This window comes from Tachyglossus aculeatus, chromosome X1 (genome assembly GCF_015852505.1).
Source record: "Tachyglossus aculeatus isolate mTacAcu1 chromosome X1, mTacAcu1.pri, whole genome shotgun sequence".
Taxonomy (NCBI): Eukaryota; Metazoa; Chordata; class Mammalia; order Monotremata; family Tachyglossidae; genus Tachyglossus; species Tachyglossus aculeatus.
The window spans coordinates 41,283,350-41,309,399 of NC_052101.1; the positions used below are offsets into that span (position 1 = coordinate 41,283,350).

The window sequence follows — 26,050 nt, forward strand, 5'->3', positions numbered from 1 at the left end:
GGAAACGGGAGAAGACGAAACAGATCGAAGTCTTGGCTTTGAGTATGATCAGTGCTGGAATGGGCTACCAGGGAGGCTGAAAAGTTTCCATCCAGATGGTCATTTTGTTAGAAAAGGACCACCCTCCTTGTCCTGGGGACGCTAGTCTTTTACCCCCAGAGACGGGGGCTGGACCTGTTGACCTCATGAGGTTTCTACCAGCTCCAGGATTCCAGGAGTCTCTTGCTTGTGACTTCATGTTCCAGAATGCTATTGTGCTAATTGTTCTTCGGGATCTGAGTCCAGTCAGGGGCAGTCTGCTGTCCACCAAGGGAAAAGCAAAAAGGACTGATTCTTTCCTTGAATGAGTATTTTGGGGTGTCCGTTCTCCAAGAGGGCAGCTGGCCGCCCTCGGCGTGACAGCCCCTCACCACTGATGCTTTCACTTGTCCCGCCTGAAGATGAAAATCTAGGCCTTCCTGGCCAAGGGGGCAAGTGAGTTTGTTGGGAAAAAAAAATCAATGCTGCCTTCTCCTAGGGCTCAGGAAATCTGCTGCTCCTCCAGGAAGCCTTCCCAGACTGAGCCCCCTCCTTCCTCTCCCCCTCCTCCCCCTCCCCATCCCCCCCGCCTTACCTCCTTCCCCTCCCCACAGCACATGTATATCTGTTTGTACGGATTTATTACTCTATTTTATTTGTACATATTCTAATTATTTTATTTTGTTAATATGTTTTGTTTTGTTCCCTGTCTCCCCCTTCTAGACTGTGAGCCCACTGTTGGGTAGGGACCGTCTCTAGATGTTGCCAACTTGTACTTCCCAAGCGCTTAATACAGTGCTCTGCACACAGTAAGCGCTCAATAAATATGATTGAATGAATTGAATGAATGAGTGAATGCTGCTGCCAGTAGAGCTGGGGAAAGAAAGGCCCTGCCTGTTAGGAGGAAAGATCCTGCCTGCATGTGGGAATGGGCCGCAGGGGGGTGGGGGACTGACTGGTCACCAAGGGTCTGGTTGGTGGGAAAGAAAGAATTTTGGGATGAGTGTGGTGGGAGTCAAAAGCTCTTCACTGTAAATGCTGAATTTTGAGTCCTGCCCATGTGCTCCGATCGGTTCAAGTCTATCCGAGGGACTCCATCTTCAGGAGAGTCTGAAATCCTGGAGAGTCTGGATTCTCATCCCGGCTCAGCCGCTTGTCTGCTGTGTGACCTTGAGCAAGTCACTTCACTTCTCTGGGCCTCAGTGACCTTATCTGTAAAGTGCAGGTTAATAATAACAATAATAATAATAATAATGGTATTTAAGTGCTTAATAATAATAATGATAATAATGATGGCATTTGTTAAGCGCTTACTATGTGCCAAGCACTGTTCTAAGCACTGGGGGATACAAGGTAATCAGGATGTCCCACATTGGGCCCACAGTCTTAATCCTAATTTTACAGATGAGGTCACTGAGGCCCAGAGAAGTTAAGTGACTTGCCCAAAGTTGCACAGCTGACAAGTGGCAGAGCCAGAATTAGAACCCATGACCTCTGGCTCCCAAGCCCATGCTATTTCCACCGAGCCATGCTGATATCTCCACTTACTGTGTGCTGAGCACAGTTCTAAGCACCGGGGGAGGACACAGGGTAATCAGGTTGTCCCACATGGGGCTCACAGTCTTAATCCCCGTTTTACAGATGAGGGAACTGAGGCACCGAGAAGTGAAGTGACTTGCCCAAAGCCACACAGCTGACAAGTGGCAGAGCCGGGATTAGAACCCATGATTTAATAATAATAATGTTGGTATTTGATATGCGCTTACTATGTGCAAATCACTGTTCTAAACTCTGGGGTAGATACAAGGTGATCAGGTTGTCCCACATGGGGCTCACAGTCTTAATGCCCATTTTACAGATGAGAGAACTGAGGCACCGAGAAGTGAAGTGACTTGCCCAAAGTCACACAGCTGACAAGTGGCAGAGCCGGGATTAGAACCCCTGACTTCTGCCTCCTAAACCCGGGCTCTTTCCACTAAGCCACGCTGCTTTAGACTGTGAGCCCCATGTAGGAGGTGGACAAGGACCGTGTCCAACCTTACTAGGTTGCCTGGCACGTAGTAAGCGCTCAACAAATACTATTAAAAAAATAGAATCCATTTTGCCGTCTTCCAGTCTCACTGGGGTCAGGAATAAAGAGACAAGGGCTGGGTTGCGGAAGTTATCCCGGTGGCCAACCCAAGCCTGCAGGATCAGCCGTTCATCCATCCATTCAGCCGTATTTATTGAGTGCTTACTGTGTGCAGAGCACTGTACTAAGCGCTTCCTTCTGACCCTGTCTTGCTCTCTGATCCCCAGGATCCAGGATCTCGGGGAGCCTGTGGTGACTCAGCCTTCCAGAGGGGAGAGCCGCCAGCCCCTCATTGCCACCCTCACCCGATCCGGCGGGAACTGGAACTCTGGCCTCTTTGGGGTCTGCAGAGACAAGCAAATCTGTAAGAATGTCATGTTTCCCCGCTTAACAAGTTCTGCGTCTGTATCAATCAATCAATCAATCGTATTTATTGAGCGCTTACTGTGTGCACAGCACTGTACTAAGCGCTTGGGAAGGACAAGTTGGCAACATATAGAGACGGTCCCTACCCAACAGTGGGCTCACAGTCTAGAAGGGGAAGACAGAGAACAAAACCAAACATATTAACAAAATAAAATAAATAGAATAGATATGTACAAGTAAAATAGAGTAATGAATATGTACAAACATATATACATATATACAGGTGCTGTGGGGAAGGGAAGGAGGTAAGACGGGGGGATGGAGGGGGAGAGAGGAAGGAGGGGGCTCAGTCTGGGAAGGCCTCCTGGAGGAGGTGAGCTCTCAGCAGGGCCTTGAAGGAAGGAAGAGAGCTAGCTTGGCGGATGTGGGGAGAGGGGGCATTCCAGGCCAGGGGGATGATGTGGACCGGGGGTCGTCGGCGGGACAGGCGAGAACGAGGTACGGTGAGGAGATTAGCGGCAGAGGAGCAGAGGGTGTGGGGTGGGCTGGAGACAGAGAGAAGGGAGGTGAGGTAGGAGGGGGTGAGGGGATGGACAGCCTTGAAGCCCAGGGTGAGGAGTTTCTGCCTGATGCGCAGATTGATTGGTAGCCACTGGAGATTTTTGAGGAGGGGAGTAACATGCCCAGAGCGTTTCTGGACAAAGACAATCCGGGCAGTGGCGTGAAGTGTGGATTGAAGTGGGGAAAGACACAAGGATGGGAGATCAGAGAGGAGGCTGATGCAATAGTCCAGACGGGATAGGATGAGAGCTTGAACGAGCAGGGTAGCGGTTTGGATGGAGAGGAAAGGGCGGATCTTGGCAATGTTGCGGAGCTGAGACCGGCAGGTTTTGGTGATGGCTTGGATGTGAGGGGTGAATGAGAGAGCGGAGTCGAGGATGACACCAAGGTTGCGGGCTTGTGAGACGGGAAGGATGGTAGTGCCGTCAACAGTGAATCATTCCTTAGTGTTGACTTAACCCTCGCGGAGTGTTGAACATTATGCTAGGAGCTTTGGAGAGAACAAAGAGACACAGTCCTTGCCCTCGTGAAGCTTGCAATTAGGGGGATTAACTTGCCTTTCAATCACCTTGCCCCCTTTGACCTCACTTTGCTATTCTTGTACTAGAACTCATTCTGCACACTTTGCTCTTCTAATACTAACCTTCTCATCGGGCCTCGAGCTCGTCTATCTCACTGCCGATCCATCTCCCATGTCCCACCTCCGGTCTGGAATGCCCTCCCTCCTCAAATCCGACAGACAATTACTCTCCCCTCTTCAAAGACTTATTGAAGGCCCACCTCCTCCGAGAGGCCTTCCCTGACTAAGCCTTCCATTTCTCTTCTCCCACTCCCTTCTGTGTCACCCTGACTTGCTCCCTTTGTTCTTCCCCTCTCCCAGCCCCACAGCACTTATGTAAATCTGTCATTTATTTATCAATATGAGTAGTCTCACGCACCCTCTAGACTTTAAGTTCATTGTGGGCAGGGAATAATAATAATAACATTTGTTAATCAATCAATCAATTGTATTTATTGAGCGCCTACTGTGTGCAGAGCACTGTACTAAGCGCTTGGGAAGTACAAGTTGGCAACATATAGAGACGGTCCCTACCCAACAGTGGGCTTACCCGCTTACTATGTGCCAAGGACTGTTTTAAGCGCTGGGGTAGATACAGGGTAATCTGCTCTGCACACAGTAAGCGATCAATAAATACGATTGAATGAATCCCACATGGATTCCCATTTTACAGATGAGGTAACTGAGGCGCAGAGAAGTTAAGTGTCTCGCCCAAGGTCACACAGCACACAGGTGGCAGAGCCTGGATTAGAACCCACATCCGCTAGCACTCAAGCCTGTGCTCTTTCCACTAAGCCACGCTGCTTCTCCTTGTCTGTTAAATTGTACTCTTCCAAATGCTCAGTACAGTGCTTTGCACCCCGGCTCTGCCAATTGTCAGCTGTGTGACTCTGGGCAAGTCACTTAACTTCTCTGTGCCTCAGTTGCCTCATCCGTAAAATGGGGATGAAAACTGTGAGCCCCCCGTGGGACAACCTGATCACCTTGTAACCTCCCCAGCGCTTAGAACAGTGCTTTGCACATAGTAAGCGCTTAATAAATACCATCATTATTATTATTATTCGTAGTAAGCACTCGATAAATGCTATTGAATGAATGAATGAAATTGCAAATTGCATTAAGCCATGCTAGGAGAGCAGTTTGGAATTGGACTCTGCCAATAGTTAACCAAACGAAGAAGGGTGAAATGATATTCAGGGTTATCTGGGCAGGCAATTTTAAGACGATAGATTTTGGACTTGGTCTCCTATTCTCTGCCCCCATTTCGGGGCGGCGGGGGAGTGATGGGTGCCTCGGCTTGTTCCGGCCCGGAGCGATTTATTGGGAAATAATCTCACTCTGCGTTTACCTCAGACAACGGCAGCGATTTATTGGGAAATAATCTCCCTCTGGGTTTACCTGGGACAACTGCTTCTGTCGTCCTGGTGGGCCCTGACAGGTTTCTGTGGTCTGTGCTGTCTCCTCTGTCTGGAGTGTGACCTCGCTCGGCATTATGGAGAATGTTTGTGCTGGCCATTGCTGCCGGGTTCCACCCTCGCGTTAAGAGTTGGCACCAGGGAGAGGCACAAAATAAAAGTAAGTACATGCTTTCTCTTTGTGTTTTAAAGGTGAGGGTCGTCAATACCTTCACTTCACTTTTCTGGGCCTCAGTTGCCTCATTTGGAAAATGGGGATGACTTTGAGCCCCATGTGGGACAGGGATTGTGTCCAACCCGATGTGCTTGTATCTGTCCCAGCGCTTCGTATTTCATTCATTCCATCGTATTTATTGAGCTCTTACTGTGTGCAGAGCACTGTACTAAGCACTTGGACAGTACCAATAGAGGCAATCCCTGCCCAACAACAGGCTCACAGTCGTGAAGTCTAGTATAATAATAATAATAATAATAATGGTGGTATTTGTTAAGCACTTACTATGTGCCAAGCACTGTTCTAAGCGCTGGGGGGGATACAAGGTGATCAGGTTGTCCCACGTGGGGCTCACAGTCTTAGCCCCCATTTTACAGATGAGGGAACTGAGGCCCAGGGAAGTTCAGTGACTTGCCCAAGGTCACACAGCTGACAAGTGGTGGAGCCGGGATTTGGACCCATGACCTCAAACCCCCAAGCCCGTGCTCTTTCCACTGAACCACACTGCTTCTCTGAGTATAGTATAGTATTATATAATAATAATAATAATAATAATAATAATGACATTTGTTAAGCACTTCCTATGTGCAAAGCACTGTTCTAAGCGCTGGGGAGATATGAGATGATTAGGTTGTCCCACGTGGGGCTCACAGTCTTCATCCCCATTTTACAGATGAAGTAACTGAGGATCAGAGAAGTTAAGTGACTTGCCCAGGGTCACACAGCAGACATGGCAGAGCTGGGATTAGAACCCACGACCTCTGACTCCCTAACCCGTGCTCTTTCCATTGAGCCACGCTGCTTCTGTATAGTATAGTACTATAGAATAGTATAGTATTTATAGTATAGATAGTATAGTATTGTTCCTGGCACATAGTAAATGCCTAACAAATGCCATAATTAGTATTATTACCTTTTTATTTTGAAGGAGGGCAGGATCCAGGGGAGCCAGAAAGCTTTCTAAAATTTTTTTTTACAGATACATTTTGATGGTCCTGGACTGTAGCGGCAAGCTTCTCTAACAGGAAAGTTGCAATCGTGAAGGCCGGAGTCCTGGCTGGAAGGCCAAGACCTGACCCAGTCACTCTTAATCAGTGATTTTTTTTTTTTATGGTATTAGTTATGCTCTCACTGTGTATGAAGGCACTCTACTAAGCACCTGATACAAGATAATCAGGTTGTACACAGTTCCTGTCCCACATTGGGCTCACGGTCTCAATCCCCATGTTGCTGATGAGGAAATTGAGGCCCAGAGAAATGCAATGAAGTGTCCAAGGTCAAAAAGCCGACAAGTGGCAGAGTCTGGATTAGAACCCAGCTCCTTTCGACTCTCAGGCCCCTGCTCTATCCACTAGAGCACGCTGCTTTTCACGCTATTTACTGATCACTTGCTGTGACCGAGTTCTCAACACGGTCTTAGGCTCCACGGTTTTGGCCAGAAATAGTCTGAGGAAGGCATTTTCTTCTGGCCCCAAGGAAATTCGGCCAGGGTTTTAAATCAGGGAAATGTGTTTGCCCCTAGCCACCTTCCCCAGAGCGACGGACCTCGGACCGGAGTGGATATTATTTCCCTGGGAGTGCATATGGAGGGGACGGGGTAATCCAAAGTCACTGTCACCGCCACCGCTGTTGTGCAGCATCCATCTGGGCGTTGGGACTGGGTATGCTTGTGCCAGCTGGGCCGATGCCATCTATGTCGCCCTAGGGAACGTTGTGCGAAGACTGGATGGTCGTGCATTGCTGCTGGCCTTTCGCTGTCTGCCAAATGGCCCGCGAGCTGACCTCAAGGGCGGGCCCCAAGCTGTACGAAGTCTGCTTCACCCAGCATTTAAAAAAGAGTCACCGCAGGAGCTGCAACTGGGCCACCTCTGAGGCCCTCTGAGAATGGGCATTAAAGAGATCTTTTTTCAACACAGCCTGTGTGTAGCTCCTTTGGGTTGGAAGGGTGTTCCCACCTTTTTCCACTTTTATCTGCAAATTGGCATGAAGGATACATTTTTTTTTCAACCCAGCTTGGGCGTAGCTCCTTTGTGTTGGAAGAGTTTTCCCACCGTTTCCCCCTCTCATCTGACCTTGAGGGGCAGGGTGGCAGCTGGCCAGAGGAAATCAACAGAGAAGCAGCACGGCCGGCCGAGTGCGAAGAGCTCGAGAGGATCTAGGTCCTAATCCCAGCTCTGCCGCTTGTCTGCTGTGTGACCTTGGGCAAGTCACTTCACTTCTCTGAACCTCGGTTACCTCATCTATAAAATGGGAATTACAACTGGGAGCCCCGTGTGGGATGGGGACTGTGTCCAGCCTGATTAACTTGTATCTATCCCAGCACTTAGTGCCTGGCACGTAGTAAGCGCTTAACAGTTACCGTGAAAAAACCTCTGAAATTCCGTTACTCGAAGCATCCTGGTGCCGGCGTTGAGGCAGAGTCCTGAGAGGGGTGGAAAAGGGGTTGGACCCGGGAATAGTGTAACTCAAGTACAATAGAGATGACCTCGGGCCAGGGGGCTCATTGGATGTGTCAGTGTCTGGTTGAAATAAATAGAAAGTTCCCAGATTCACTGCCTCTCCTTCAACCAGCTTGAGTGGGCGGAGGTGAGGCTAGCAATGTGCGACTTCCCTAATGGTAATTTGCCTGCCCGGCTTTGTCACCGGAAATATTATTCATTCAATCGTATTTATTGAGCGCTTACTTTGTGCAGAGCACTGTACTACGCGCTTGGGAAGTACAAGTCGGCAACATATAGGGACGGTCCCTACCCAACAACGGGCTCGCAGTCTAGAAGTTAGAAGGCTCTTAGTGTTGGATTTTCCCTGTACTTCGGGAAACAAATGATTTCTATTAAAAATGCACCCAAACCTGCTTGCCTTTCACAGGAGTTTCACAGAGGGTAATGAGCGGGCGTTTGGTTCTGCCTCGACACTGACCCAAAGCATTTGGGTGGTGGCAAATCGGTCCTTGATCCACACCTCCCACTCCATTCCACCATTCCCTCCTGACCCCCGATCCCTTTCCCACAGAAGGCTGTCCCAGATTTCCCACAGAGAGGGAGAGGCCAATCCCAGCAGAGGCATCAGTGGAAAGTGTTTGACCCAAAGGAAGATGGGTCCGTTCACACAACACAAATCCTACATAAGTACCAGACACCTAGTTGAGCAGGATTAAATGAAAATAAACCTTGTTTTATTGTTTCATGCTGAGACAGATTCCGTGGCCGCGCAAGCTTGCAGTATGGAATAATGTACATTTTTGGCACCAGAGACTAGGCAGTTGCCTCCATCTTAGTTTCACTGACCCCACCGTCTTGACAGACAGATATTTTGGTACACTGTTTTCTCCGGAACAGCTAGGGCATCCCAAACTGGAGCAGGGAAGGAAGTTCTTTCCTAAAACTGTGCAGTAATGAACAAACCTACCATTTCATTAGGGTCCGCAGTCCCAAGCATTGGAATGCAAGACCCTTCAAGCACTTGGGACGTCACAGACCTGTACATTATCAGAGAACACAGGTGCTTTGTCGCTCCTCCTCTAGACTGTCAGTTTCTTGTGGTCAGGGATTGTGTCTACCGATTCCACTGTACTGAACTCTCCCAAGTGCTTGATACAGTGCTTTGCACACAGTAAGTGCTCCCAAAATACCACCGATTGATTCCAAAACACAAAGCTTGTCGGCTTTGAAGGAAGATGAATCGGGGGTGGCTTCTTTTTCTTCCTGAAGATAATAATAGTAATTGTGGTATTTGTTAAGCGCTTACTATGTGCCAATCACTGTACTAAGGACTGGGGTAGAAACAAGATAATTTGATCTCACATGGAGCTCACAGTCCAAGTATGAGGGAGAACAGGTATTAGCTCCCCATTTTGCAGATGAGGAACCTGAGGCACAGAGATAAGTGGCTTGTCCAAGGTCACACAGCATGTAAGAGGGAGAGCCAGGATTGGAACCCAGGTCCTCTGACTCCCCAAACTCTGCTCTTTCCACTAGGCCACACTGCTTCTATTTAGGTGAGTTGGTGGCACAGAGTCGGAAGTGGAAGTTGCAGGAAATAAAGGTGGGGAGATTTGAGGAAGGCCTCCTTCTAGAGAAGATGTGGTTTTCAGATTGGTTTTGAAGATGGGGAGAGCTGTGATCTGTCAGATTTGGAGGTGAAGAGGGAGTCCCAGCCAATCTAAAAATCAGGACGGGAGCTAGAGATCGCCAGTAGGATGGGTGGGAAGGAGGCACAGTAAGAAGCATTTCTTCCGAGGAACAGTGTGAGCTGGGGGGTTGTGGGAGAAGAGAGGAGCTAAGTAGCAGGAAGAGGGGTGATCAGTGCTTTAAAAGCCGTGGTTAGATGCAAGAGGAACGGATAGCCACTGGAGGGTTTTGAGAAATGGGGAGATGTGTGCAGAATGACATTTTAGAAAAATGATCTAGGCACCAGAGTGAGGTATGGACTGGAGAGGGGACAGCCTGGAGAGAGGGAGCTCAACGAAGAGGCTGATGCAGCAGGCAAATCGGGACATGACAAGTTCAAACTGGGATATGTCGCAAAATTTCTCTCACTCATTCTCTTCCTCTGTCTATATAAAGCTATTTGTCTAGCTGTATAGAGATAGATATACAATTTAGCTGTTTTTAAAGCAACCGGAGGGTCTGTTTTATAGTTGTCTGTGTCCAAGTGAAGATCCACTGAAGACCCGTAAAAGCATGACATTTGTTCAATCCACTAAGGGTCCAATGCCCAAAGTTGAGAGCCCTGATAAATGAGATCCTCTATCACGGTCTTGAGAGACTAGCAATCTCTTTTGAACAGCTAAGGTACGAAAGGATATTTGGGTGAGTGTTTTCAAACTGTCCACTGCATTTGTGTCATAACACCTTCCCTCCGAAAGTCTCTTTTTTATTCCAAATCTTAGTATTTACACATGAATCCACAATGTGATCCATGACCCCCTTTTTACAAACATTACACATATACATGTTAACTTGCTGTCTGCTCTGCTTACTCAAAAACCCAAGGCTTCTTACAAGTCCAGAGTAGAGCAGAGGTCCAGTTACTACTAAATTTTGGATGTTGCTGAGTTATGTTGCTACTGGTTGGGCCCAAACTAATCGTCTGTGAGGAGATATTTTTTTCCTTTCCTCTTTCTCTTTTCCTTTTGTTGGCCCTCCTTGAAAGCAGTACTAGAAAAAGAGGAATCAAGCCCAGCTCTCTGAAACACAGAGACGCAAGCTGTTTGCCCTGGACATCTCAGCTGCCTTTGGCTGAACTCCAGCCCCAGCCCTGGACCCACTGACCACTCTCCTGGGTGGAAGTTGGGAAGAGGATGCCGGGGGGCCGAGGAGACAGCCCGCGGTGTATCTATTTGCCGGACTGCTGGAGGACCAGATAGACTTGGTGTTTTGTTATTTTCAGTATTTTTTTAAATTAAATTTTTGGGGAGCGAGAATAGAACCTGTGAAACCATTTTTTTTTTCCCCAGCAGAGCCAAGAAAACTCACAGTACCACATCTGTGAGAGGAAACAACGCTTTCAAGCATTCCTCCCCACAGCCCTGTGGTTGAGCTGGGAAATGGCACCGTCGTGTAAGGAATGGCCAGGTGGCTCTGGGTCCCAGACGCCTTAGCCTTCCTTCCAGGTGCTGCCGCTGACTACTTGGGATCTGGAATACGAGCCCTCTGCCCCTCCCCGGGCTGCCTTTACACTGTCCAGCCGGACACTGATTGGCAGGGCTCCTCAACTGCGGTGAGAGGCTGCCAAACACCTGAGGGAAAAGGAGCTAAATGATGTTTTCACCATTACCCAGGGGGAACCTCAAACTCTGAATTATTCAGTGACTGATCACTCCTGGAGAGTCACAGACCGCTTTCTCTTCCTCTTTTTACTCCTTCTCCTCCTCCTTTTCCTTTTCCTCCTCCTCCTCTCTTCAAGTGTTTCCTGCTTTCTAGCCTCCACTGGAAGGGGACGTCAAGCTAAGGAGATTTGGGTGAAAATCCACTCATCCTTTGAGATGATTCTGTGGAGGGAAGATCAGAGTAGGAGTAATGACTGGAATGAGGGCTACGCCTCCCTGCTGGGTCTCTCCTCTTTTGCCCCAATTTCAACCATCGGTCCCAGGGCTCGCTTCCAGGTTACGTTCTCTCCTTGTGACCATGCCTGCTCTCGCCCTCTGAATCTCAACTGGCAGGATTTCCCATGGTGTTGGGCGGACCTCCTCCCCCAAGGCCCGCAGCCTCCAGTTCTCCAAAGTGGGAGACCTCCGAGGCCTGGGAGATCAGGGGAGAGGGAGACTGGACCCGCGAGTGGGGCCGGATGGAAAGGGAGGATAGGGAAGTGGGATGGAGGGCTGTAGAGTGAAAGGGCGTGTGGCTAAGGAACAGGGCCTGGGGCGTCCATGGTGGGGAGGCGGCACAGACCTGGAATGTGGTCACCCTGAGGGGTAAAACAGGGGGGGCATTCCAACGACGAGGGACAGTTGGCAGAGCCAGCCCGGGTCCCTGAAAGTCTCCCATGTTGTTTCTGGAAGGAAGGACAGGCTGATGAGTTGGCAGGATAAAAATGACCTTCGTCTCTTTGTGTCAGACTCAAATTCCCGAAATGGAGCATTAGGGTGGTTCTTGGATAGTTCTTAATCTGAGCTGGGGGGATGGGTTGAGCCTCAACCCCTTCCTCAATGGCAGAGTGCAGGAAGAGCAAACGCAGGGATGTTGGTTTGGCATCAGAAGTGGAGCTGGTGGGCGTCAAAACGGGACCTCTTCCTTGTGGTTCCCACTTCTGTGGAACACCGAATCTCCTCTAGAATCTCTATTATTATTATTATTAATAATCTGCTCCCCTGGATTCACCATCATCTCTTGCCATCCTGCAGCATCGCAAGGTCCCTTGTCCCGCCTGCTGTCTCCTCTGGCCACTATCCACTCCAGCTGAGCGCTTTTCTTCTCGGGCTTCTTGCCATTCACTAGTCCGCCATTGGAAGAAGGCAGATACCCTTCAAGAGGAAAGAAAAGCTTTGAGTCAGTACGAGGCAGGCTTACAAATTATTTTCAAAAATCATTAGCTGGCAACAATTCAAACCCTAACCTGCTCCCACCGAAAAAATCTGCTAGGCCCCATCCACAAAGCCCATGGTTCCCTGCACCCTTCTTATCTGTCAGCTCAGCTCGGCCTTCTGCTTTGTTGTCACAGGATAAAAGAAAAGAAGAACATCAACTCGTGGCCGGTAAGTGAAAATGAAATAAAAGAAGGACATTGGACTTCAATTTTTTTTAAGTTGCATTCTGATTTTGTTTAGAAATTTGGCCCGGATTTCTTCCGTGCCCTGATCTCATGGGCACTTGAAATTTCTGCCATTGTAGTTTTTTTTAGGGCAGGGTTGGACTGAGACATAGCCCTGTTGCCCCCTCCATTGTCTTCTCTTTCTCCCTTGCCAGAGATGGGGATAGTGGGATCTTCCAAGAGAAGCAGCATGGCTCAGTGGAAAGAGCCCGGGCTTTGGAGTCAGAGGTCATGGGTTCAAATCCTGGCTCTGCCAATTGTCAGCTGTGTGACTTTGGGCAAATCACTTAACTTCTCTGTGCCTCAGTTCCCTCATCTGTAAAATGGGGACGAAGACTGTGAGCCCCCCGTGGGACAACCTGATCACCTTGTAACCTCCCATCGCTTAGAACAGTGCTTTGCACATAGTAAGCGCTTAATAAATGCCATTATTACTATTATAATATAATTATAATATATTGTATTTATATATTATATATAGTAATTATAAATATTATAATATAATAATTATTATTATTACCATTATAATAAATGACATTATTACTATTATTATTCCAAAAGAAATGCGTGAACTGGACCAGAGAACCCTGTGGAGTGTTCCCCGAACTTCCTTTCATCCTAAAATATAGGTGGGATTTTTATTCCCACAGAGAGATCTTCGGACTCCAAATTTGGGCTCTGAAATGATCTTACTCTAACGCCTCACATCTGGACAGCAGCAATGATCCATCTTAAATAAGGAAATGGAGGAAGAAGAAGAGGGAGGGAAAGAAAGAAAGAATCGGGGGGACAGAATGGGGGAATGTGTGAATAAGAGAAAAGGGAGGGAGAAACGGAGAGGAAGAAAAAGAGGGAAAGTATGAGACAGAGGACAGAACGGGGAATGTGTGAGAATGATGGGAGAGGGAGAAGGGAAAGGGAAAGAATCAGAGAGGACAAAATGTTGGAGCATGAGAGGAGAGAGAAGGTGTGGATGAAGGAGAATGTGAAAGAGAGAGGGAGAGAGAATGAGGGAATGAGAATCAGGCCCACCGGGAGATGGGGTACAAGGAAATGCAGATTGTCTGAGGTGAGTGATCTTGGTGTTCACAGTGCCTCTATGTGATGATGATCCACTACAGAAGCTTGTTAGTCTTCTGAACGGTGGCTGCCCGTGACATTTACCATCTGCCCATGGGGGCACCTGGGAGAGGGGACTTAGTGGATAAGAACACGGGCTTGGGAGTCTGAAGGATCTGGGTTCTAATCCCTGCTCTGCCACCTTCATTCATTCATTCATTCAATCGTCTATATTGAGCGCTTACGGTGTGCAGAGCACTGTTTTAAGCGCTTGGAAAGTACAAGCGCTACCCAACAACAGGCTCACGGTCTAGAAGGGGGAGATAGACAACAGAACAAGCAGACAGGCCTCAATAGCAACAAAATGGAATTATAGATATGTACACATTGTTAGTAAAATAAATGGAATAATAAATATGTACAAATATGCACCAGTGCTGTGGGGTGGGGGAGGGGGTAGAGCAGAGGTAAAGTGTGGGGGCAATGGGGAATGGCGGGAGAGGCAGAGGAAAAGGGGGGCTCAGTCTGGGAAGGCCTCCTGGAGCCACATTCATTCATTCATTCAATCGGATTTATTGAGCGCTTACTGTGTGTAGAGCACTGGACTAAGCGCTTGGGAAGTACAAATGTTTGTTGTGCTTCTCTGTGCTCCAGTTCCCTCATCCGTAAAATGGGGCTTAAGACTGTGAGCCCTATGTGGGGCTGAGTCCAACCTGATTAGCTCGTATCTACCCCAGCACTTAGTACAGTGCCTGGCACAGAGTAAGCACTTAACAAATACCATAAAAAAGTGTTTGTGCACAGTGGGAAGGGAATGGGTGGGGATGAGGTGGCCTGTCTACTTTCTCGTTGCACTGTGGGTTATTGTCACAACCCCAGTACAACCTCCAGACTCATCTCCCACTCGTGGCAGGAGGCTCTGTCTTGGGCAAAAATGGTTGTAGGGCTGTGGGTGGGTCCCAACTAGAGGGCAGTTTTGGTGGCCAAATGCCCCTGTGATCTGAATGTTGCCAAGACTAGAATGATTAATAATAATAATAATAATGACATTTATTAAGGGCTTACTATGTGCCAAGCACTGTTTTAAGCTCTGGGGAGGTTACAAGGTGATCAGGTTGTCCCGTGTGGGGCTCACAATCTTAATCCCCATTTTACAGATGAGGTAACTGAGGCCCAGAGAAGTGAAGTAACTTGCCCAAAGTCATTCATTCATTCATTCATTCATTCAATCGTATTTATTGAGTGCTTCTTGTGTGCAGAGCACTGTACTAAGCGCTTGGGAAGTCCAAGTTGGCAACATCTAGAGACAGTCCCTACCCAACAGCGGGCTCACAGTCTAGAAGGGAGAGACAGACAACAAAACAAAACATATTAACAAAATAAAATAGAGTAATAAATAAGTACAAACATATATACATATATACAGGTGATATACATATATACAGGTACAGTCACACAGCTGACAAGTGGCGGACCCGGGATTTGAACCCATGACCTCTGACTCCAAAGCCCGGGCTCTTTCCACTGAGCCACGCTGCTTCCCTCACCCCCATTTCAGCCCCCCACCCGTGTTTGACAACCATGCAGGTTGCCCCACGAGAGTTGCTTCCATGCAGGCTGCAGAAAGGAAAGCTGGGTGGCCTACTGGAAAGTACATGACCCAAGGAGTCAGAGGATCTGGGTTCTAATCCTGACTCTGCCGCTTGTCTGCTCTGTGACCTTGGGCAGGTCACTTCATTTCTCTGGGCCCCTGCCTCCTCATCTTTAAAATGGGGATTAAATCCTCCCCCTCACTGTGAGCCCCATGTGGGACAACCTGATCATTTTATACGTACCCCAGCACTTAGTACAGTGCCTGGCACAGAGTAAGTGCTTAGCAAGTACCATATAAAAACAAAAAAAAAGAGAAAAGTTTGCTAGGTTTGGGTCTCCAAAAGGCAAAGGCAGTTTGAACTGTCATGGCATTTTTCATCAGAGAACCTGCCAGGCCTCAGCTAATTTAGACTGTAGGTCCAAAGCCCGGAATTGAGCCTAATTCTAGGTTCTGCATCAATTGCATGAAGTGTTCAGAGTATGGGGCTAGTAAATGTTGAATAATAATAATTAAAACTGGAGTTCATTCATATTAAGCCTCCAACCCTTCAATGTACCATATTTTGCTACCTCACCCTAATTTACAAGGCCACCGGCCTGTCTGTGGTTACATATATCACTTTTTTATGGTATTTGTTAAATGCTTATTATGTGCTAGACACTGTATTAAGTCCTGGGGCAGATGGGTTGGACACAGTCCCTGTCCCGCATAGGGTTCCCAGTCTTAATCCCCATTTTATGGATGAGGTAACTGAGGCGTAGAGAAGTGTTGTGACTTGCCCAAGGTCACACAGCAGATAAGTGGCAGAGCTGGGATCAGAACCAAGGTCCTTCTGACTCCCAAGCTCATACTCTCCCCACTAGGCCATGCTGCTTCTCTTTCTCTCTCTCTCGCTCACTCGCTCCTGCAGTCCAGTGAATGTGTTGTGTTTCTGTCTTTTCCTCCTCTTCTCTTCTCCCTTCTCATCCACTTCTTCCTCCTCCTCCTCCTCCTCCTCCTCCTCCTCCTCCTCTCCCCCCAAGGCTTCCTCCTCCCACCTTTAGGCCTTCCTCTTCCCATGCCAGCCCGTACCCAGGAAAAGTCTCTCTGTTTGCACTGGCCATGCCATCTTCCTTCACCTCCTCTGACCCCTCTCCCTCCAGGAAGCCCACTGTGCCTGAAGTGGGGATGGACTTCAGGCTCAGCATTCCCAGCTCCATACCCAGGTCTGTGCCCTGCTTATCCCACCCAACCTCCTACAGAGGGAACTGAGGAGAGGAGAGAGGAAGGAAGAAAGGAAGGAATCCAAATGGCCAACTTCCATAACATTTAGATTGGAGGTTGAAGATACAGTTAATGTGGTGAGTGTAGAGATGTGCGTGTACATGTGTGATATTGCAGCATGTAGACGCAGTCTGGGCTTGTGGAAAGAGCGTAGGACTGAGAGGATCCAAGTTCTAATCCGGCCCCACCGCTTACCTGCTGTATGACCTCGGGCAAGTCATTCATCTGCTCTGTGCCTCAGTTTCCTCATCTGTTAAAATGGAGAGGAAAGGCCTGGCCTCCCCCCTCCCCTAGACTAAGCCAAATGAGGGACAGGAACTGTGTCTGATGTGCTTGCATTGTATCTACTCCAGCCCTAAAGACTAGTATGGCCTTAACAAATACCACAGTTATTATTATCATGATTATTATTGCTATTATCATTATGATTATATTGGCTCTGAGAGAACCAGAAAGTTCTCTTCAGGATCCTAATTTCCTGTCCCCAGTGTATGGCATCACAGCTACGCTCCCACCTTCTAAGAGAAACAAATTTCTCCCTACATCTGGACTGGATTTAGGGCTGAAAATAATTCCCCCAGAACTCTCCTTCCCCTGTGAGCTCTCGTTCTTACCCACTCCCCTCAGGCCTAGTCCCGTCTTTGGTTTTCACAGTGCTTCAGTGTAATAGTAATAATAATAATAATAATGGTACTTGTTAATCGCTTACTATATGTCAAGCACTGTTCTAAGGGCTGGGGTAGATACAAGCTAATCGGATTGGGCACAGTCTCTGTCCCACACGGGGCTCACAGTTTTAATCTCCATTTTACAGATGAGGTAACAGGCCCAGAGAAGTGAAGTGACTTGTCCGAGGTCACACGGCAGACAAGAGGCAGAGGCAGGATTAGAATCCAGGTCCTTCTGATTCCCAGACCTGTGCTCTATCCACTAAGCCCCTTCTAGACTGTGAGCTCATTGTTGGGTAGGGACTGTATATGTTGCCAACTTGGACTTCCCAAGCACTTAGTACAGTGCTCTGCACACAGTAAGCGCTCAGTAAATGCAGCTGAATGAGTGAAACTAAGCCATGCCTCTTCATTGCACTCTGTGTCCCCCGTTGATTGACTGGCAAAATGCCCCCAGACTAACTGCTTTGGCCCCCTCTCCTCCTTCAGAGGCTAAGCTCTGGCCAGCGAGGACTGTGCCTTTTCAGCCTGCGCCCTCAGGGCTGGGGCTAAGGGAAAAGCCGCTTCCCTTTCAGCCACCCCAGGGCTTTCCGTGGATCCCCTTGACCAGATGGAAACTCGGGACTTCTGCTCTCCTGGACGGACCTCTGGGGTCCCAACGCACACGAGGTGGCTGTGCTGGAAGCAAGTCCCTCTTCTCCAGTTCTGGCCGGTAGCTCACCCTTCCTCTCTCAAGACTGATTCACCCACTGGGCCACCAGAGTGACCACCCGGCCTCAGGGCAGGCAGGCCACGCTCGGCCAGGGTGACTCGCAGCTCAGGTAACTCACCTTTTTTGGCTTCCGAAAGCGGGGGCGGATTTATTTGCCGGGGAAGATGGGCTGGATGACCGGGGTGGGGAGGGTGAGGGCCGCTGCCTTCGCGTACGTGGGTTTCCTCCTGGGCTCCGTGTGCTGGCCGTAGTGGGTGCCCCCTCGGTGAACAAACAGAGTGGTCATCTCTGGGGTTGACAGGCCGGGCTCTTGCTGGGAGGCCTCGGGGGAGGCGGGCAGGTCCAGCTTGCTGAGGGAGCTGGACTGTTTCGGGGGTGGAGGGCTGTAGTTCTGGAATCTCACCGTTTTCACCTGCTGCAAGAAAGAGAGAGAAGGAAGAGCGATGAGTTGGGCGCAGCGAGGGGAGGCGTGTTGAAGTTGTCTCTGGCTGCGTCTGAGCCTGGTGGTGGAGCCCTGCACAGCCTGGCTCTGTCCGGCCTTCTCGGGTCCCCTGGGCAATGGCCAGTCAACCCAGAGAGGAATCACGTCTTTCCCGGGTCTGGACAAATGCTCAGGGTCCCACTGTTTCACTCAGGGTCCCACTATTTGTGAAACCCATCGTGAAACACTGTTCCTCCATCTCATCTATCTCACTGCCAACCTCTGACCTATTTCCTGCTTCTGGTCCGAAACGCCCTCCTTCCTCATATCCGACAGAAAAATACTCTCCCCCACTTCAAAACCTTATTAAAGGCACATCTCCTCCAAGAGGCCTTCCCTCACTAAGCCCTCTTTTCCTCTTCTCCCACTCCCTCCCAGCCCCACAGCACTTATTTACATATCTGTAATTTATTTATTTCTATTAACGTCTGTGTCCCCCTCTAGGCAGTAAGCTCGTTGTGGGCAGGGAATACGTCTGATATATTGGTATAGTGTACTCTCCCCAGTGCTTAGGACAGTGTTCTGCACACATTAAGTGCTCAATAATAATAATAATGATGATGATGGTATTTGTTAAGCGCTTACTATATGCAAAGCACTGTTCTCAGTGCTGGGGGTGATCAGGTTGTCCCATGTGGGGGTCACAGTCTTTATCCCCGTTTTACAGATGAGGTAACAGAGGCACAGAGAAGTTAAGTGGCTTGCCTAAGGTCACATAGCTGAAAAGTGGCAGAGCTGGAATTCAACCCATAACCTTTGACTCTGACTGACTGAAAGTTTTTTGTCTCTCTCCCCCTGTAGATTGTAAGCTCCTTGATGGCCTGCTTCTGCTCCATTCTTCCCCCTGTTTAATCAGTGCTCTGCCCTTAGAAGGTGCTCAAAAGCTACCACTGATTAAGGGGGGGCAACTGGGGCCTGCTACCAGTCTGTCCCGGGGGAACGGGAATTGGCAAGCGCACAGGGACACACTTGCGCTTGTTCGGTAGCTTCTCAACCAGCTGAAGGCAATGGAGTATTTGCGGGATTTCCACGGAGCATGCAAGAGGTGAGTGTGGGAAAGTGCTCCCCTAGTCTGCTCCAATGGAGTCAGCTCCGGTTCAGTTAAGCCCGGTCAGAAGAAAAGCAGGAGTTGGGCTGAGTAGTTTTGGGCTGGACCCGGATATTAGTTCATTAATTCATCCATGCAATCGTATTTATTGAGCGCTTACTGTATGCAGAGCACTGTACAGAAGTACAATGCAACAATAAACAGTCACATTCTCTGCCCACAGCAAGTTGACAGTCTAGAGGGGGAGATGGACATTAATAGGACTGGGGGAATGAATGAAGGGAGCAAATCAGGGTGACACAGAAGGTAGAGGGAGAAGAGGAAAGGAGGGCTTAGTCCAGGAAGGCCTCTTGGAGGAGATGTGCCTTCAATAAAGCTTTGAAGCAGGAGAGAGTGATTATCTTAGTTGTGCCGAGCCCCCCAACACGGCCTCCTGGTTGCCCAGGTCACTTTGAATTGTGCTGCTATTGCTCCAGGGAGCTACTGTGGTCTTTATCCCACACTTGCAATGGCTCAAGCTGGATTCCACTGCCTTTTTCAGACCTTGAGCCGAGGAATGATGGTGTCGTCCCAATGGGCGTTGGCTGCCATTTTATTCTCGCTTTCTCCCACCCTACTCTTCCACGATCCAACTTTGGACCACCAAATGTGACCCCGAGCAGAGCTCGGACCCATCAGCCAGTCCGTTCCCCGCAGCCCGCCCAGACAGGTTGTTGCCACCCACCTCCCAGGGATGCATGGGAAATAAAATGAGAAAAATCGGAACAGTGGGTGAATAGTGGGTCCCGCCAAGGATTCATTCATTCAGTCGTATTTATTGAGCGCTTACTGGGTGCAGAGCACTGTACTAAGCGATTGGAAAGTAGAATTTGGCAACAAATGAAGTAGAACATCCAGCAACACTAGGGAACAGCGTGATCTAGGGGAAAGTTCATTAGGGGCTTGAAGTCAGAGGGCTAGGATTTTAATCCCAGCTCTGTCTCTGGCCCGCTGCATGATTTTGGGCAACTCTCTCTGGGCCTCCATTTCTTCATCCATGAAGTGGGGAGGCTCCCTCTCCCTTTTAGACCGAGCTTCATCTGGCACAGATTATCTCGTGGACCTGACCACCTCGTACCTACCCCAGCGCTTAGTACAGGGTTCGGCACCCAGTAAAGGCTTTCTAAATACCGCAGCGAAGGGATTCGCCAGGGGACAGTTTCTGCGGCACCTACCTTCTCGCTGCTGTTTCTGGAGTTGTCCGGTTTCACCAGGATGGAGGGCGGCGCCGAGGCAGGGGGCTTTGTGGGGGGCTCGCTCTTGACCGGAGACCCTCTGGCTTCCAGGATCAGCGAATTGGCAGCGGAGTGGGTCCGGCTCTCGGGGCCTCTGGCCAGGAGCCCGGCCACCAGCTCGCCGGGTAGTGCCAGCCTGGGGCCGGCCTCGGCCATCGAGAGGCAGGGGCCCGGCGAGGACGGGTGCGGCTGGTACGGCTGGCACTGCTGGGGCCTCACGAGCACCGTGGGCTGGCGTCGCAGGGAGCCGGACACTTGGCTCACAGACATGGAGGGCTGGGTGGATCTTGGCAGCGACTCGGCTGGGGGGAGAATCACAACTCATGTCAGGGACACCGCGGGACTTCCCATTCTCAAGAAGGACCTGGCTTCTAATTCCAGCTCTGCCACTTGTCTGCTGTTTGACCTTGGGAAGATCACTTAATGGCCTAGTGGTTAAAGCACAGGCCTGGAAATAATAATAATAATAATCATAATGACATTTATTAAGCACTTACTATGTGCAACGCACTGTTCTAAGTGCTGATTACAAGGTGATAAGGTTGTCCCATGGGGGGCTCACAGTCTTAATCCCCATTTTACAGATGAGGGAACTGAGGCCCAGAGATGTTAAGTGACCTGCCCAAAGTCACACAGCTGACAAGTGGCGGATCTGGGATTTGAACCTGTGACCTCTGACTCCAAAGCCCGTGCTCTTTCCACTGAGGCACACTGCTTCTCTAGCAGCCAGAAGCACCTGGGTTCTAATCCCGGTTTCACCAGAAGCACCTGGGTTCTAATCCCAGTTTCACCATTTGTCTGCTGTGTGACCTTGGGCAAGTCACTTCACCTCTCTGAGCCTCAGTTACCTCACCTTTCAAATGAGGATTAAGACCGTGAGCCCCTGTGTGGGACGGGGACTGTGCCCAACTTGATTACCTTGTATCTACTTCAGCGCTTAGAACGGTTCCCATGCATAGAAAGCACTCAACAAACACCATTAAAAAAAAATAAAAACTGAACTTCTCTGTGCCTGTTACCTCATCTGTCAAATGGGGATTAATACTGTGAGCCCTGCGTGGAACAACCTGATTACCTTGTATCTACCCCAATGCTTAGAACAGTGCTTGGCACATAGGAAGTGCTTAACAAATACCATTATTATTATTATTATTATCTACTTCAGTACTTAGAACAGTGCTTGGCACATAGTAACTGCTTAACAAACTAAAAAAAAACACTAAAAAAAAAATAAAAACTGAACTTCTCTGTGCCTCAGCTACCTCATCTGTCAAATGGGGATTAATACTGTAAGCCCCACGTGGGACAACCTGATTACCTTGTATCTACCCCAACGCTTAGAACAGTGCTTGGCACATAGGAAGTGCTTAACAAATACCATTATTATTATTATCTACTTCAGTACTTAGAACAGTGCTTGGCACATAGTAACTGCTTAACAAACACTAAAAAAACACTAAAAAAAAGCATTTTAAAAAAAGAAAAACCTCATCCTGGTGCGGGAACAACTTTCTCAGAGGCTCAGCAGGTGCACTTAGCGTTGGCAGAAGCTCTTCCCCGCTTTTTTCTGCCGGACCCTTTCCAAATCCCCAGGCCTAGAGACCAGTAGCAGAGGAAACTGAAAATCATTTCTCAAAGTTCTTCTGCATTCCCCCCCACCCATCCCACTTTCACCTCCAGCAATACTAATAATGGCATTTATTAAGCACTTACTATGTGCAAAGCACTGTTCTATGTCCAGGATCATCCAAGCCTTCCCTGACCCTTCATGTTTGGAAGCAGGAGGATGTTGGGAAGTGGCTGGGACGTGGCAGGGATTCTCTCTGAAGGGCTGAGCCAGCACATCCCAATCCTAAACCAGTATCTGAATGGGAAACTGCTGTGTTGTCCCAAGCAGAACTTGGGCTTCCTTCCTCCTTCAGGCAGGAACCAAGTTTTCCAGGGCCAAAGAAGGGACAAAATCTTAGGATTGGGGCCTCCAGGCATGTAGCCATCACAGATAGGTCAGACTTTGCACCTGATCACCATCCAAGAGTAAGCACAATTGGCTCTATAATAATTATGGTATTTGTTAAGTATTTACTGTGTGCCAGGCCCTTCTTTAAATGCTGGGGTAGATAATAATAATAATGATAATAATGATGATGGTATTTGTTAAGCACTTGCTATGTGCCATGCACTATTCTAAGCGCTGAAGATACGAGGTTGGACACAGTTGCTGTCCCACTTGGGGCTCAGAGTCTTAATCCCCAATTTACAGATAAGGTAACTGAAGCACAGAGAAGTCAAGTGACTTACCCAAGGTCACAGAGCGGACAAATGGCAGAGTTCGGATTAGAACCCATGTCCTCTGACTCCCAAGCTCATGCTCTTTCCACTAGGCCAAACTGATTCTTTAATGGGGTGTCAGATGGCGATTGCCCCTGGGAATTGTTCTCCAGGGGGCTGAGTCCCCCAACTTCCTTGCCCTCTCCTCCCTCCCCTCCATCGTAGCGTTTAGACATAACTAGTCCATATCGCCCTGCTCTAGGGAGCCTCCTTCCCCTCCCCACAGCACCTGTATATATGTATATATGTTTGTATGTATTTATTGCTCCATTTATTTATTTTATTTGTGCATATTTATTCTATTTATTTTATTTTGTTAATACGTTTTGTTTTGTTGTCTGTCCCCCCCTTCTAGACTGTGAGCCCGCTGTTGGGTAGGGACCGTCTCTATATCTTGCCAACTTGTACTTCCCAAGCGCTTAGTACAGTGCTCTGCACACAATAAGTGCTCAATAAATACGATTGAATGAATGAATCAGAGATGGAGCCAAAATGGTGGCTCTACCTCTGGCCTCCAGACAGCAGCGGCAGGAAGAGGAGGAGGAGGACGGAGAGAAAGAGGCTGCTGACGGGTGGCGATTACAGTGGCTCCGCTTGGAGCTAAGCTCGAATAATAATAATGATGGCATTTATTAAGTGCTTACTATGTGCAAAGCACTGTTCTAAGCTCTGGGGAGGTTACAAGGTGATCAGGTTGTCCCACAGTGGGCTGACAGTCTTAATCCCCATTTTACAGATGAGGGAACTGTGGCCCAGAGAAGTGAAGTGACTTGCCCAAAGTCACGCAGCTGACAATTGGCGGAGCCGGTATTCGAACCCATGACCTCTGACTCCAAAGCCCGGGCTCAAAGAAATCGTCATCATCATCATCACTCGTATTTATTGAGCGCTTACTATGTGCAGAGCACTGTACTAAGAGCTTGGGAAGTACAAATTGGCAACATATAGAGACAGTCCCTACCCAACAGTGGGCTCACAGTCTAAAAGAAATCAGTCTAAAAGAAATCTGGGCGAGACTGGATATAAGACCACCCTAGTAATGATGGTATCAACAGCTCTGCTCCGTCGTACTTACTCTTCCTCATGCTGCTGCGCCCTCTCCTTAAGGACATCTGTGTTGGCGTTCTGGGCCCCGTCATGCTTCTCACCGGTGTCACCACAGCGGTGGGCACCAAGATGGACTTTGGGGCCCTGCTCTGCCTGGGGCCACCGTCCGAGATGCTGCCCTGGGATGAAGCTGACGAGGCAGATAATGTCCAGGTGGCATAGAGGGTGGGCGTTCTGGAATCGGAAAAGCTAGACGTCTTCCTAGTTTCGTCCATTTATGTTTTTCAAGACAGAAAAGAGGAGGTTAGGGAAATAAAACTGAGTCCATTGGGTCCACCCCCACTCCCCATAACTAAACTTTAAACTCTTCAGGGGGGTTTTCTACTTCATCCACTGTTTCCACACCCAGACCCATCCTGCCCATTCATAATGCTAATGATAATAATAATGATGGCATTTGTTAAGTGCTTAGTATGTGTGATGCACTGTTCTAAGCACCAGGAGGGATACAAAGTGATCAGGTTGTCCCACTTGGGGCTCCCAGTCTTAATCCCCATTTTACAGATGAAGTAACTGAAGCTCAGAGAAGTGAAGTGACTTGCCCAAGGACACCCAGCAGACATCTGGCGGAGCCCGGAATAGAACCCACGACCTCTGACTGCTCTTTCCACGGAGCCGTGCTGCTTCTCGTGCAGCCAAGATTTCAGGGCGGCCTAAGTCCATGTCCACGGAACAGCCTTATCACTGTCCACGGTGTGGCCTAGCCAGGATCCGCAGCAGGGACTAGCCAGTGTCCACAGTGTGGCCAAGTCAGCGTCCACAGTGCTTAGCTGGTGTCCACGGCATAGCCTAGCCACAACGTGGACTTATTTACTTTATTTTGTTAGTATGTTTGGTTTTGTTCTCTGTCTCCCCCTTCTAGACTGTGAGCCCACTGTTGGGTAGGGACTGTCTCTATATGTTGCCAACTTGTCTTAGTACAGTGCTCTGCACACAGTAAGCGCTCAATAAATACGATTGATTGATTGATTGATTGATTGTCCAAAGCACAACCTAACTAGGTCCCAAAGCAACGCCTAGCTGGGTAGTCTTTCCTGACACTCACCAGAAGGGTGTGAGAGTGGAAGGGACCGGCCAAGATGAGGAGCTGGGGATGCCCCTTTCGGGAAAATAATGTAGCTGTGGGAGAATTGCAATGACGTGGCTGGGAGCGAGTGAGGCCTCCCCTGTGTTCCCAGCCAGTACGCAATGCCCATTCACAACGCGCGTTCACACTGCCCACTCACAGCGCCCGCTCACTGTGCCCATTTGCTGTACTGGGCAGACACTGTTAGACCATTGCAGCTCAGCAATTCATTGGCAAGGAGAGAATTTGAAATCCTCTCCTCCGTCCAACTGTTCATTAGGGAATTGTCATCATTCAATCAATCGTTTTTATTGAGCGCTTACTGTGTGCAGAACACTGTGCTAAGCGCTGGAGAAGTACAAGTCGGCAACATATAGAGACAGGCCCCACCCAACAACGGGCGCAAAGTCATCGTCCCCGGGCCCATCCAGCAGCTGACTGGAATGGTCTCAGACTTCCCCGGGCCCTTCAGCTGCTGCCTGGCATCTCTGGAATTAATTAGTCAATCAATCGTATTTATTGAGCGCTTACTGTGTGCAGAGCACTGTACTAAGCGCTTGGGAAGTACAAGTTGGCAACGTATAGAGACGGTCCCTACCCAACAGTGGGCTCACAGTCTAGAATCTCCTCTGGTGCTCAAACAACAGCACTGGTGAAGCCAGGAGGACTGGGCTCTCTCCAAAGCAGCTCAGTCGAGATCTCTGCAAGAATGGGATGGGCCTTGGCAGATGCTTAGAGGTCTGGGGGACTGCACGACTACTCCTCAGAGCCTCCTTCCTGCTCTTGGGAGAGGGACAGAGGGAGAAGCCCAGCCCGGACTGGCTCCAGGCTCACCGTCGAACGGTCACGTGATCTCACTTCGGTCTCCCGGCCCTCTTATGTGGGAATGGTTATTTGTTGATTGTCAGTGGTTTGTAATAACCCAGATATCATCCCTAATGATCAGGGATCTCAGTCCTGCATGCTGAGCCTCCTGGAAGGAGAAATCTGAGTCT

General features: G+C 49.1%; 2 protein-coding genes across 2 annotated transcripts in view; one reads left to right on the forward strand and one right to left on the reverse strand.

Annotated features, from left to right (window-relative positions):
• Positions 1–311: 311 nt before the first annotated feature.
• On the forward strand, positions 312–7,115 carry PLAC8L1 (PLAC8 like 1). Its single transcript, XM_038740568.1, has 4 exons — positions 312–474; positions 2,317–2,453; positions 5,014–5,150; positions 6,910–7,115. Exons 1-4 carry the CDS (start codon positions 344–346, stop codon positions 7,084–7,086), a joined length of 582 nt encoding a protein of 193 aa, XP_038596496.1. The 5' UTR covers positions 312–343; the 3' UTR covers positions 7,087–7,115.
• A 2,018-nt stretch (positions 7,116–9,133) lies between these two features.
• Positions 9,134–26,050, reverse strand: part of SH3RF2 (SH3 domain containing ring finger 2) — a 128,229-nt gene continuing 111,312 nt past the window's right edge. The window contains exons 8-11 of the mRNA XM_038740708.1: positions 23,958–24,190; positions 20,495–20,856; positions 17,870–18,166; positions 9,134–12,168 (exon numbers count right to left, since the gene is read on the reverse strand). Of these exons, the coding sequence (XP_038596636.1) occupies positions 17,900–18,166; positions 20,495–20,856; positions 23,958–24,190 (862 nt within the window). The 3' untranslated portion in view covers positions 9,134–12,168; positions 17,870–17,899. The remainder of the gene's footprint in view (positions 12,169–17,869; positions 18,167–20,494; positions 20,857–23,957; positions 24,191–26,050) is intronic.

Coding starts and splice junctions, on each gene's coding strand:
- PLAC8L1 (XM_038740568.1), top strand. CDS start 344: ATGAGTATTTTGGGGTGTCCGTTCTCCAAGAGGGCAGCTGGCCGCCCT. Junction 475..2,316: donor CTTCCTGGCCAAGGGGGCAA/GTGAGTTTGTTG, acceptor TCTGATCCCCAG/GATCCAGGATCTCGGGGAGC. Junction 5,151..6,909: donor GGGAGAGGCACAAAATAAAA/GTAAGTACATGC, acceptor ATGTCGCCCTAG/GGAACGTTGTGCGAAGACTG.